This window comes from Monomorium pharaonis, chromosome 2, assembly GCF_013373865.1.
Source record: "Monomorium pharaonis isolate MP-MQ-018 chromosome 2, ASM1337386v2, whole genome shotgun sequence".
NCBI classification, from domain to species: domain Eukaryota; kingdom Metazoa; phylum Arthropoda; class Insecta; order Hymenoptera; family Formicidae; genus Monomorium; species Monomorium pharaonis.
The window spans coordinates 29872223-29885876 of NC_050468.1; the positions used below are offsets into that span (position 1 = coordinate 29872223).

Below are 13654 nucleotides of genomic sequence, written 5' to 3' on the forward strand. Positions count from 1 at the left end.
CTCCTTGGAGTTTGAGGTAAACATGGCATACATGTATTTTTACGATAAAAATCGCAATCAAGCTGCACAATAATAAACTATTTAGCAGCGATCACTTTCTCTGTTTACTTAAATTAAATTTACCTTGCAAAATGAATATCTTGTGAGGTAATAAAACTGTCTTAATAGTGCGTTACGTATTTCTTAATCTTAAGTTATAGGATTTCTTAAGTCAAGGATTTCTCGCAATAAAAACCGAAGAGATATTTTTCAGATACTCTTGTTAATATTAACGTATGTTTATGATATTATTTAACTCATTTAGTTTTTATTATTTACATCTTACTAAATATGTTAATCACACACTATCTTTCGTATTTTTGCAGGCTACGCAGTTGTCGACATGCCCAAAAAAATTGGATTTGAGCAAGGCGGGTTTATCAAGAGTTCCCGACAGCGCAATTGCTTTTCCGGCAATAGAAGAGCTCGCATTAGGATGCAACCAGTTCACCAACATTGATAACAATCTGAAGCTTCTGCATAGGTACACTTTCTTATGTATCCACATGAAATTGCTTCTGTATCGAATAACACAAAAACTTACTTGGTTTTTCCATTTGTTTTCCATTACTTCCAATTTTCTTTAATTTATTGCGCGACGAATAAGAGCTAATTTAAGTAGTATCCGAATACCCTCTGACTTCAATGAGATTAATGAGAAAAAGAGCCGACAAGAAAGACAAAGGGAGAAATTAAATTAATTCTTGCGGAATATCGAGTAATTAGAGCGCGAATAGATTAACTCCCTTCTTCGATAAGAGCAAAGAAAAACGTGCGAGTGTCCGATAGTACAAGCACGGCGAAACTTTAATTGGTAGTTAATTCGTACGTAACTCTTCATTTCCTTGCGCAGATTTCCCAAACTTCATACCGTCCATCTGGAGAGTAACAATCTCCACAGAATCCCGAGGGAACTGCTGGAGCTGCCGGCGTTGACCTACCTTAATCTCTCAGACAACAAGATCGAGATAATTCCGGCTGACATTTGCCAACTAATCAAGTACGTGTATAATTTTACTCACATATTTATTTACTTGTTCGTTTATTTATGACAAAAATAAGATTAAGGGTATTTTGGCTCTACAGTATTAACTAAAAATTATCAAAATTAAAAAACTAAAAGCATCTTAGGTTAATTTTTTTCCTAATTAACGACAAACACTTTTTATCTTGAATATCTGAATTTAAAAAACCAACTGCAAGAAAATGCAAAAAAAAGATTAAAAATTGATTTATGTAGTAAAAACGAGCTTATTTGGTTGTGACTAAAAGATAAATAACTTTTGAACTATAAGTATGAATAAACTCTTGTACTGCAATGAATATTTTTTAAAGTTTTAATAATAAAGTTTTATGCATGTAAAAAATTTTATTTATAATTAATAATACTACTTTTTCTTCAAAGCGTCCGTTTTCTGGCCGCTCCGGCTAATGTATTTGCAAATAACTGCTACAAAACATGGTTTCACGCATGAATTAGGAGCAAACAAATAATTAAATAACTTAATAAACCAATAAGAGAATTGAAGCTTTAATTTTCACACAACTCAAACGCAATAATAAAGCAATTCATTTTGATATTTTTAATAATGCATTGAGATGTGACACATAAATCTTTAATTTTTTTTAATAAAGCGGCCTACTTGTTTAGTCTTTGTTATCAGAAGAGATGTTTATAAGACATGCTGTTATCTCAAAGTTTTTAATCAGTCATTTATGCCACTTGATAAAAAAAATTGTGGTCGATCGTGCTTTTTATCTTTAAGTGTTTTATTTAAGAAAACATGCTCGTGATAATTGGCTTCTGTCGAAAATTTCGCGACTGGTTTCTTTCTAATTATTTCTTTATTAGCAATCACTGCAATGAGATATCCATTTTATTAATCGATACGGCAACTCGTTGCACGCGGTTAAATTTTCTCTCCACACCGCCTGATTTATACGCGTCAATCTAGAAGTACAATTAATTACCAATACATTAATCACGCTCTCTATTGTCGATCAGCACTGATAACGGGCTCGTGTGGAAAATCAACGCGCGTGATAATGATCAAATAGTGCTGTTAATTTTCCAGTTCCCCGAAAAACGTACAACTGCCGATATTAGAACTCGAGAAACATGTAATATTAATTATAGTGAATTGTATAATACATCAAAATGTGGACATGTAATTTTAGATCATTTAGAATATTGAGAAATTAACATATTGTAAATAAATTAAAAAGAGCAAATTATACAAGAATTTTTCATTTTTTTTATCAGATAAATAATATTTTTTGTTGTTATATAATTTATAACTTATTTTTAAAGCTGTAAAAATTTTCAAATTTTAAATCAAAAACGATCATCTGTATCAAGATATACAAATTTCTTCGAAAATAAATTATAAAAGTGTCCCGTCTTTTTTTTATTTATCAAACAAATGTAATTAAATAAAATTTTAATTATTAAGCAAAAAAAATTAAAAATACTCTCTAAATAGCAATTAATATATTTATTGATTTTAGAATGGCGTACTTATAATTGTGATAATCAGTATTTATTGTTTTTCAGAAATTTTTACTTAAGAATTAATATATTATCATTGAAAGATCAGTATTTATTTCACTGACTGATAATCAGTAAATGATTATAAGTATATCACTGAAACTGCATCTTAACTTTCACTGATTTCGAGTTTCTCCTGATTCTAATTTAGAAATTAGTTTACAAGCGATGATATGATCTTTTCTTTCTTTGCGCTACGTTCTCTAGATAATTTTAAACTCAAAACTGACTCTTAATGCAGTACTACACTTTAAAGTATTTTACATCAAGTTTGAGATACTATAAAGATCACATGAAGATACAAGTTTTTCAGTACCACGCGACTCTTTAGACAACGTAAAAAAAATCTGATCTTGCAAGGGGGAGGGGGTGGGGATGCACAATCGAGATTACGTAAAGTTTCTCGAAAACCGCTTTCCACCGACAGGAAATGAGGATGCCGGGGGGAGGAACTACGGGGTGTGAACACGACGACGTCGCTGCACACGTGCGCACACGCACGCACACACACACACACACACACACACATATGGAAGGTAAAAGTGCTCCTAGCATAGGTTCGCCGTCGATGAACTCAAAGGCGAATTTGCGGAATTTAGTCTTGGTGATCGTTACGGATAGGAGACATCTCTCTGGTCTTCTTTTATTTTTTTGCGAGGTACTATAGTTGTTTAGATAAACGAAAATCTCTGTTCGACCGCGCCATCAGAAGTGACATAATCCGCTCAAGTTAGTAGCTTTAGCGCATCCCTGACCTCTTTCTCTAAATCTAAACGGAAGATCTGCACGATATAGTAGATATATTACTTAGTTTCTAAAACGATATTCCTTATCTAAATTTTCAAATATTATTTTCCTTAATACGTTCATCGCTAAGCGGTTTTTAATCTACTTTTTGCGAAGATTGCGAAGTGAACTGCGTCTCTTTTATGTTTTCACATTTAATTGAACTCACACGCCTGCATCCAGGCGACCAAAAGATATTTTCATTGTCGAAACATTGTTTCAGTAGATATTGATCGCTTTAGAAATTTTATTTGAACACATCAAATGCGTAAACGCTATATTTTTATTTGCTTGGTAAATACATTAGTACTACCAGAAATTACGAAGACAAACATATAAAAAAATTCTAAGTAAACCTGTAAAATGCAGTTAGCATCTTTACAAGTTTACTTAGGACTTTTTTTGTACGTTTGTCTTCGTAATTTCTAGTAGTAAGATATTTTAAGATGATATTGTTTGAAACATTTAGTTTGCTATGAACAAAATAACATTAATAATAACAAAAAACGTTTGCACTGATAGAAAAATTTATAATATTTACGACTATAATTGCATAGTAAAATAATTAAAATTTTTATACACTTTTATAAAAATTTTATACACTAGTTGTAGCATAAAATGATCATTATAAGCATTTACCATAAATATATAGTTATTATTACCAATATTATAGTAATAATTACTATAAAAATTATATTTCTAACTATAATTATTTTACTATGCAATTATAGTCGTAAATGTCATATATTTTTCTATCAGTGTGATAATAATTATAACATTTACATTTTGTTATAATTACATTTCGTTACAATTACATTCAGTTGACACTATTTCACTAAGGCACCGGGTAACTTTGCCCAAAACTGGACAATTGTAACCAAGTTGTAACCCTTTTTTTTCAGTGTATGAAATTTTATTCTTGTTTTTCTTGAAATGAGGATCTTCACGCGCCGATGGTTCCGATTGTGGATCAAAGCGCAACGCGTTTTGCACTTTTGAAAATTTACGCTCGTTCACAAGGTGTTAAGACCCCGCGAGGTCTAATTGTTCGAGAATGGAAGCACTCGCCGTATTAAGTGCCTCACTCCGACATAAGTTCCATAGACATTCACCTCTTCTTGGCTTCGCGTGCGCCTGTTTTCCACCTGAGTCTCGGCTTCGCCGTCTCGCGCCACTGCCTCGGCGCGGCGGCGGCGGCGGCGGCGGCGTACGTACTCCTGGTGTTGCTTAACCCCGTTCCGCCGCAGGAAGAGCCGGCACTTTAAGGCAATTTTGCATGATTCACTTTCGACGATCGCGTCGAACGACGAAAAGCGGCGCCCAACAAAAACCCGAAGGAAAACCCGGATCTGAATTTAAGATCGTACGATAACGCCGCGCTGCTTCTGTCGTTTTGAGGTACGCATATATAGCACGGTTGACCCAGATACCGAGGACAAAAGGGGCTGCCTCCGAAGATAAAGGATCACGGAGACTTAAATCCTTATACAGGTTTCTGGATGTAATTAAATTCGCTTTTCAATTTAAACACGCTCGCCGATAATGCGTTTAATCCTCCTGTGCGGCGAAATCGTCTCGCTATTCCGTATCGCGTATAATAATAGTACTATTTCGGCTTTTGAACAATCGGAATGTCCAACAGTTGCGTAAATAATTAAACGCGCATATTTCCGAAATTATCTCCACCGGAGACAAGTAGATATTCGGACGTGCAGATTTTTGACGGGGGAGAGGGGAGATCCGCCGAGTTATCGCTCATCGTATTATACTTCAAACGGCATAATTCGACAACGTTATTCACGCGGAATTAAGGTATTATATGTAACAGGGATTTCACCGGCTGTGTGCGCTGGCGGCCGTCGCTGGTGCATGTCCGGTCTAAGCCAAGGCGCATTATCGCTCGCTCGGTCCCGCTTCGTACTACACCGGCAGACAATTTCTGTTCTGTTACATCAGAGTGGTCAGCCAACCCATCCTCGGTCTTGCCTCCCTCTTCTTCCCCCGAGCACCGCAAGATGGTATCCTCAGGAGGAATAAGTTCGCCTTTCAACCGACCTCTTTAGTCCTCGGAGGAGCCGCCGCGAGTGTGCATCTCCGGCCGCGCGAAAAGTCTCGGGGATCACTTCCGTCCGAGCCGCCGGAAATCACCGCGGGATCCAGGGAATACGGTGAAACTCTTCGGCCGATCATTTCGGGGGCGAAACTCGCGATTGCCCGGATTGCCCTTACAGCCCTTGCCGTGCGGGATCGCCGTTAAGAATCGGCTCGTCGTGTCGTAGAAATTTTTTTAACCTGCGGAAATTTAGTGGTCTCGCAAAGTACATTTTCACGCGTTTTCGACGGTGAAAGTTCTGTATGTGCGGTGTACGGTGTTCGCAATTCACAAATCTTGTAAAATGAGAATGTCGCTCGCCACGAGGGCGTAATATTGTTTACGATGACACCAGGATATTCCAGGACTTCGCAGCATTCAAAAAGAAAGCAATATTGGCAAAAAAAATCGTCAATATACAAGAAACTTTTAACATCTGTGTAATATAGTGCTTTTTATATTACACGCGTCTCTACTCAATACAAATAACCAGGGTAAAAATAAGTTAATATATGTTTTTAACTAAGTTAATGTTAATGGATTATAAAATTAATTTAATTTAGTTAAAAATTACATGAACAAAAAATTAACTTAGTTAATGTTACATTAAGATTAAATTAACTCAAATTAAAGTAAAAATTAATTTTGTAAAGTATTATTTATATTAAATTAAAAATCCATATAATTTATTTAAGTATTAGGTTACCAACACAATTATAATATCATCATCAAATATATTTAATATTATATTTGTAAATTAAGTTTATACAAAATAACACAAAAATATTGTTTCTATGTAGAAATGTATTTTTTCTTTTGCACACATAAAAATTTAGGAAAAAAGTTATAAGTTAAAGTTTATATGTTTCAAAAATAACTAGTTAAAATTGAAAATTGAATTATTTAGAATTAATAAAATTAAGTTAATAATCATTAACTTTTTATAATAACTATATTATAACTATTTATTAACTTTTAACTTTTTAACTAGTCCTTAATCCTGCAAATAACTGTGTACCCTGCAAATTGTATACAATATGTTATAGCAATTAACGTAGTAAGATAAATTATGCCAGATACTCTCAAAGCGGAAAGTTTTAAGAAATATCTAAATAATTATTTACGCGCATATATACATATATATAATACATTATTAAAATGACAACAGTAAAAAAAATTCACAGTAGCAAAAATGAAATCTACGGAATACATATATAACGAGTATTTTTTAACAATGTTGCTTGATGATAACAATCTACCGAGCGTACCGAAGAAAGTACTTCAGATACTTGAACACTGCTCCGCTCTTGAACGAACGTGCGCGCAGCAACATCAGAAATCAAGAAGTACCTACCAAGCCAAGTAAGAAACGAGTGCGCATTCTGAAATAAGGTGGCATTGGCTTCGTAAAGCAAACGTTGTTAACGACAATAATACACGGAAAGAACATTTTTGCTGAAGTATCTAAAGATTTAGTTGGACACAGAGCTGAAAATAATTTATTGAGCCATTAAAATAATTATGAAAGACGTTCAAGCAGGAAAAGCAATATTGTAAGAGCAATATTATTTTGACATTGTAGCAATTAACTTAACGCCCTATAATAATTATCTTAATCTAACAAAATTATTTTTAGATCTATATCCAACTAAATTTTTAGGTATTTTAACAAAACCGTTCTTGTGTACGTTTATTTAGAATTTATTACAATTATTATTTATAATTCTTTAAAAAGCGCCTTGTAACTCCTGAAGAGGAACACAATAAAGTCATTATTATTATTATTATTTATAATTATTTAATTTTTTATTTTTTAAACAATTTATAATTATCTCTTTGTGGCAAACAAAATTATTTTTGAGATTATTAATTAATACTTATTTATTTATATATATATATTTATCACTTTATTTATATAAATATTTAAAATATTTTGCAATCATGAATATTTATGAATATTTATGTAAGCCTTTTCATGCGCGCACGCGAAATGTGCGTGAAAGACTATTTACTTCTTTCTTTTCTTTGTGTAATACTAAGGATACGATGTCTTAAATATATTTCTCTAAAACTTTTTCAATTTGTAAAATTCTGGAATTTTTAATTACTTACTGTAAGTAGTATTAATTATACATCTTTTAAAAGCTGACTTCATTAAACAAAAAAGACATGCGGAAACATTTTGAAAGTCCATACATAATTGATTTTAACAAAATAAAAAATTTCAAATTTTTTGAAATTAAATGCGTTTATCGATAAGAATCACTATTGTTTTGATGGCAAAAATCGAAAGTCTGTTTGATGACACAGATGCTTACTGCAACGAAGGTTTTCACTATAATTCAAAACTTTCTACTCAAGTGCACATCCTGTGGGCGGCCCGTTCGTTTAGGTTCACCGACTCGCGTGTCCGAAGCTTCGGGATACAATTCACAGTAGCTAAAAACTGTTACTACATCGCAAAAACTATAATTTAATATGAATAAATTTTTCCGTACGCATTCTTTGTTAATACCTTAAAAAATTACCGGAAATTCGAAATAATTTAGCAAACATACCTTGCGTAAGATAAAGAGTTTCTAATTCGAGAATCTCTAATTTTGATGAAATAAACAAACGAGCTTATTTAAATATATAAAAAATATTTAAAAATATATATATATATATGCATTAACTTTAATTTATACATAAACTAATCAAGTTGAGCTCTTTGACTTTCAATGATATATAAAATTAAGAATTATACTAAAATAATATTAATATTTTTAAACACCTATAAAGCAGTTTGTTAATTTATTTTTAGTATAATTTTTGTTTATTAAGCATAACTATAAACATCATCACAATGTTGCAGTTTGAAGGAGCTAATCCTTGACCGTAATGGCATCAAGGACCTACCAGATGAAGTGACACGGCTAAGAAACTTGAAGAATATTTCCCTGGTCGGAAATTTACTCAGCACCGTACCATCCTTTTTCAACATGCGAGCTCTCGCTTTGACAGTAAGTTGAAATATCTTCTCTCTTGTATAGTATAATGTAACAGATAATTAATAATAAATGACGTTTAGTACCAAAAACCTTTTAACTAATATGTGAGTTGAATTGTACAAGACAGGGTGTAAATTAATGATTACATGTAACAAAAGTTTAGAACATTTTTTTTTTAACTTAACATGTAATACAAAAAATATTTAAAAATTTACAGAATATATATATATATATATGTATTATATAACAAAATATATTAAATACGTATATTTTTATAAAATTACAAATAAAACATAGATGTCTGAAACAAATGCAATGAAAGCAATAAAGTGAACGCTTTGTAAAAGTAACATTAAGTATATGAATGAATCCTAAGGGACTTTTATTGATCTGCTGTATTCAACCTTGACCCTAGCAGTATAGTCTTACTATTCATATGTGTCTAACACATTAACATTTCATACCGACGACTACACCTATTATTGATTATACATATTGTATCAAAAATACGTCGTGTTTGTAATATCGTTTTGTTTTGCTTTGATGTTAAAAATAACTAAAGAAATCTTAAATAAATAGTATTTTTTAACTTCTTTGCACATCTGTATGTGCACAATTATTAAATTAATTAAATTAATTTTTTTTAATTTAAAAGACATACAGAATTTGAAGAATTTTCTTATATAAGATTTTTTTTAAATATTGTGGTGTTATTAAATAAATAAACACACACATAGGCAGGGTTGGGTAAGTTAATATAATTTTTTTTAACTAAATTAAATTAAAGTTAATGGATTATAAAATTAATTTAGTTAAGTTAAAAGTTACATAAATGAAAACTAAGTCAGTTAAAGTTACGTTGAGATTACTTTAACTCAAGTTAAAGTAACTTTAACTAAAAGTTAATTTTGAGAAGCTTTATTTATATTAAATTAAAAAGTCATATAATTTATTTAAGTCAAATTACCAACATAATTACAGTATCGATTATTAAATATATTTAATATTTTATTTGTAAATTAAATTATAATATTAATTATATGAAATAATAAATATTATTTGTATGCAAGAATAAATTTTAATTTTATAATTTTTTCTTTGCCCAGATAAAATTTTAACTTAGAAGAAAGTTAATAAGTTAAAGTTTATACGTTTATTAAAAAATAACTAGTTAAAAATTAAATTATTTAAAATTAACTAAATTAAATTAAAAATTATTAACTTTTTAACTTTATTTATTAATAACTTTCAACTATTTAACTAGTTACTACCCAACCCCGCACATAGGTCAGTAGAACTAACATTATTAAGATCCGGTTAAAAGAATGTAGGGATTGAACGCTGTTAATTTTGAATATCACCACTAGAGGTCTGTTAAATTGCAATCTCGTAAGTAAAATTAGGTTTTTTGCTGATATATAAGAGACGGTACAGCATCAGTTCGTCACTCAGGTTTCCCTTCAATACACGAATAAATCTTTCGCCTTTTACTAAAGATTTCCGTGGAGGGGAACATCTTAATGAGTATGTAACTATTTTTTGTAGTACCCGGTGAAAACTGGGTCATAAGTAAATTTAAAATTAAATTGTCTATAATCCATTCAATGACAGAAACCCTCGATTTGCGATTAGAGAAGGTAGTGGCACCACAGTCAAGCTTAGTACCGCATATAAGCAAATATTTAGTATAATACATAAATTTTTAAGTTTTAAAATTTTGACAATATGTTTTCATATTTCAATATAATTAAAAAAATAAAAAATTGAAAATTATGTGTATGTAGTAAACGTATATAATATATAATATAAGATAATTTATATATAATTTCTATCGTAATTGTGAACAGTAATTTAATGAAAGCTTATCATATACATTCACGATAAACTTTTTCTTCCGTGTTATAGTTCGAGCGGATTTGAGCTCTTCTCTCAGTGCGCTCTCATTCGCATAATTAAAAAAATTAATACCTCGATTATTGGTGAACTTAACCCAAGACTTAACTCAAGACCTAACCAAAGACAATATTGGACTTTTATGTTCATCTCGATTCTCCTTCTATCTTTCTATTACGGAATGGATCTTTCGGTTACATTTCACTCTGTATACATACATAGTAATAGAAATTATAATATAAATTAACTTATATATATAACGCTTACTACGTACATAATTTTTAATTTTTTAAATTATATTAAAATAAAACATTTTGTAATTTTAAAACTTTTAAATCTTTACAATTAAGATATTTTGTAATAGAATTAACTATACAGGGTGTCCCAGAATGAATAATTTTTATTTTATAGAATGAAAGAGAATAAAATTTTAAACTAAATGTTCCTTTAAAAATTTTGGCTTAGACTATTATTTACTAAATTATTAATAAATAAAGTTGATCAATCAAACGGCGCGCGGCCGGCATACGCAGCAGCGTAGCGTGCCATGTGGCTCCACGGGCTCTCCACGTGCTTATTACACATTCTCTTACTTAAAACTTTATTTTTATTTTTTATATTAATGAATAAATAAATAAATTTAAATTAATAAATAAATAGAGAAATAAATAACTAAGTAAACTAATAAGTAAATAGATAAAAATAAATAAAATTAGAAATTGTTTCAATAATTTATTATTTTTTATTTTTAGTTGTTAATTATTTATTTGTGTACTTGTATTTATTTAATTATTTAAAATATTTATTTGATTTAATTACTTAATTTTCATAGTTGATTTGGCAGCGATAGACAAAATTAACTACGGAGAGTGTGTTATACAAAGGTTGTTGATAAAAAGTATTAAAATAAATTGTTAGTAAACAATTTGTTTAAACAATTTTTTAAAGAATTATTTCAGCATGTGTTTTTTTTAATTATTAGAGTGATTTTTTTGTAGCAAAGGAGCTATCAATTTTTACTTAAAAACAGTTTTAAAAAGAATGTTTAAACAATTTCTTAAATAATTTCTTAATATCGATATGCATCATGCGTTCCTTATGCAATTTTTCCCGTAGAATTCGGTGCTATTATTTTAAATTCAATTAATAAAAATAATTCGTATTCTACCATTTATTTTTTTCTTATTATTTGAAAACATTTTTTAAAGAGGAGAGGAAGGAGTAAAATAAATTAAAATTTTTTTTTATTTAAAAGTAAAACATTTTTACGTAAATTGCGGCTAAGATTTGTTCCACGTTTTAGGTTTTTGTAGCCCTAAAAACACATGCTGAAATAATTCTTTAAAAAATTGTTTAAACAAATTGTTTACTAACAATTTATTTTAATACTTTTTATCAACAATTTTTTTTATACCTTTGTTTAACACACTCTCTGTAGTTAATTTTGTCTATCGTTGTTAAGTCAACTATGAGAATTAAGTAATTGAATCAAATAAATATTTTAAATAATTAAATAAATACAAGTACACAAATAAATAATTAACAACTAAAAATAAAAAATAATAAGGAATTGAAATAATTTCTAATTTAATTTATTTTTATTTATTTACTTATTAGTTTACTTAGTTATTTATTTCTTTATTTATTTATTAATTTAAGTTTATTTATTTAATTATTCATTAATATAAAAAATAAAAATAAAGCTTTAAGTAACGGAATGTGTAATAAGCGCGTGGAGAGCCCGTAGAGCCACATGGCACGCTACGCTGCTGCGTATGCCGACCGCGCGCCGTCTGATTGATCAACTTTATTTATTAATAATTCAGTAAATAATAGTCTAAGCCAAAATTTTTAAAGAAACTTTTAGTTTAAAATTTTATTTTCTTTCACTCTGTAAAATAAAAATTATTCATTCTGGGACACCCTGTATATACATTAATCTCAGACCGATAAATGTTTTAAACATATCAATGAAAGGCTCTATACAGTCTGCATCGAATTTTGGCTATGAATATAATTTTTCTATTAATTTAATATTCTTAGTTTACATAAACTGTGCGCCGATAGGTTTTGTCAGACTTGAAAAACAGATACAGCTAAATATCGATGCTTACTCGCATCTTAAAATCCCCCTTTCCCCGAAAACTGTAAATAAATTTATTGCAAAAAATAATACTTCAGCCATTAACTATAGTTTTATTATATTCTGCGACTACTTCAACAAGATAAATAACTCTTGACTTGGAAAACTCATCCGGTTCACGCAGGAAAACCAGTCATATTTATTATATTAAATATTACTTATATATATAGTACTAAGATTTGGGCTACGGTACCATTTTGCCTTCCTATTCGCAGATAGAGAGTTCTTCGATGAGGGTTCTTTGATGAACGGATTATAGAAAACTTAATTTTAAATTTACTTATGACCCAGTTTTCACCAGGTACTACAAAAAATAGTTACATACTCATTAAGATGTTCCCCTCCACGGAAATCTTTAGTAAAAGGCGAAAGATTTATTCGTGTATTGAAGGGAAACCTGAGTGACAAACTGAAGCTGTAACGTCTCTTATATCGGCAAAAAACCTAATTTTACTTACGAGATTTTAATGTAACAGACCTCTAATGGCGATATTCAAAACTAACATAGTCCAATCCCTCTTTTAACTGGATCGTAGCGATATTTTGTTAATAAAATTTAAAGTAAAAAAGAGTTTTTTGTTAAAATTTTTTTTAATTATCAATGTTTTATATAATATAATATCTGGATTTTTTAATATTCACAAATCATGACTGTACAATTTTTAGAGATATTTTATTTATTTATATAATAACTTACAGGAAGTCCTGTCGAAGACAGATCATGGAAAATCTTACAAGGATGAGAAAATCAATTATAGCAATTTGCACAAGATTAATTTAAGGAACAATCAATTAAAAGGAAATATAATTTTGGGAAATTACGGCGTAAGTTTATAGCTGCTATAAAATAAAATTTTATTTCATTTTATTTCCGAATTATTTGTTTTTTCCAATTTCTTACATGTAAAAACAGTCTTTTTGAAAAATGATTAAGATATAATTAATGTATATAACTTGATGTTAAAGTAACTTGATGTTTATTATGTCTTTTTCTTTTCGGGGACAAAGAACTTGACGCATCTAGACGTGAGCGAAAATAACATTGAAAAATTGGACATCAGTGCTCTTCAAGAATTGAAAAGTGTACGCTGTGGACGAAATCATTTAACGGAATTAACTCTTTGCGGCCGAAATCTTGTATCGCTTATTGCAGGAAACAATAG

At 29.8% G+C, this 13654-nt stretch overlaps 1 protein-coding gene and 2 non-coding genes across 3 annotated transcripts in view; 2 read left to right on the top strand and 1 right to left on the bottom strand.

The window, feature by feature from the left end:
- Positions 1-13654, top strand: part of LOC105837892 (PH domain leucine-rich repeat-containing protein phosphatase 2) — a 90564-nt gene that overhangs the window by 69066 nt on the left and 7844 nt on the right. Inside the window, exons 6-10 of the mRNA XM_012683055.3 lie at positions 366-523; positions 893-1039; positions 8320-8467; positions 13191-13316; positions 13500-13653. Coding sequence (XP_012538509.3) covers positions 366-523; positions 893-1039; positions 8320-8467; positions 13191-13316; positions 13500-13653 — 733 coding nt within the window. The remainder of the gene's footprint in view (positions 1-365; positions 524-892; positions 1040-8319; positions 8468-13190; positions 13317-13499; position 13654) is intronic.
- LOC114255549 lies at positions 9900-10020 on the top strand. Its single transcript, XR_003626806.2, has one exon. It is a non-coding gene; the product is annotated as a U5 spliceosomal RNA (small nuclear RNA).
- LOC114255550 lies at positions 12776-12896 on the bottom strand. The gene has a single exon (XR_003626807.2). It is a non-coding gene; the product is annotated as a U5 spliceosomal RNA (small nuclear RNA).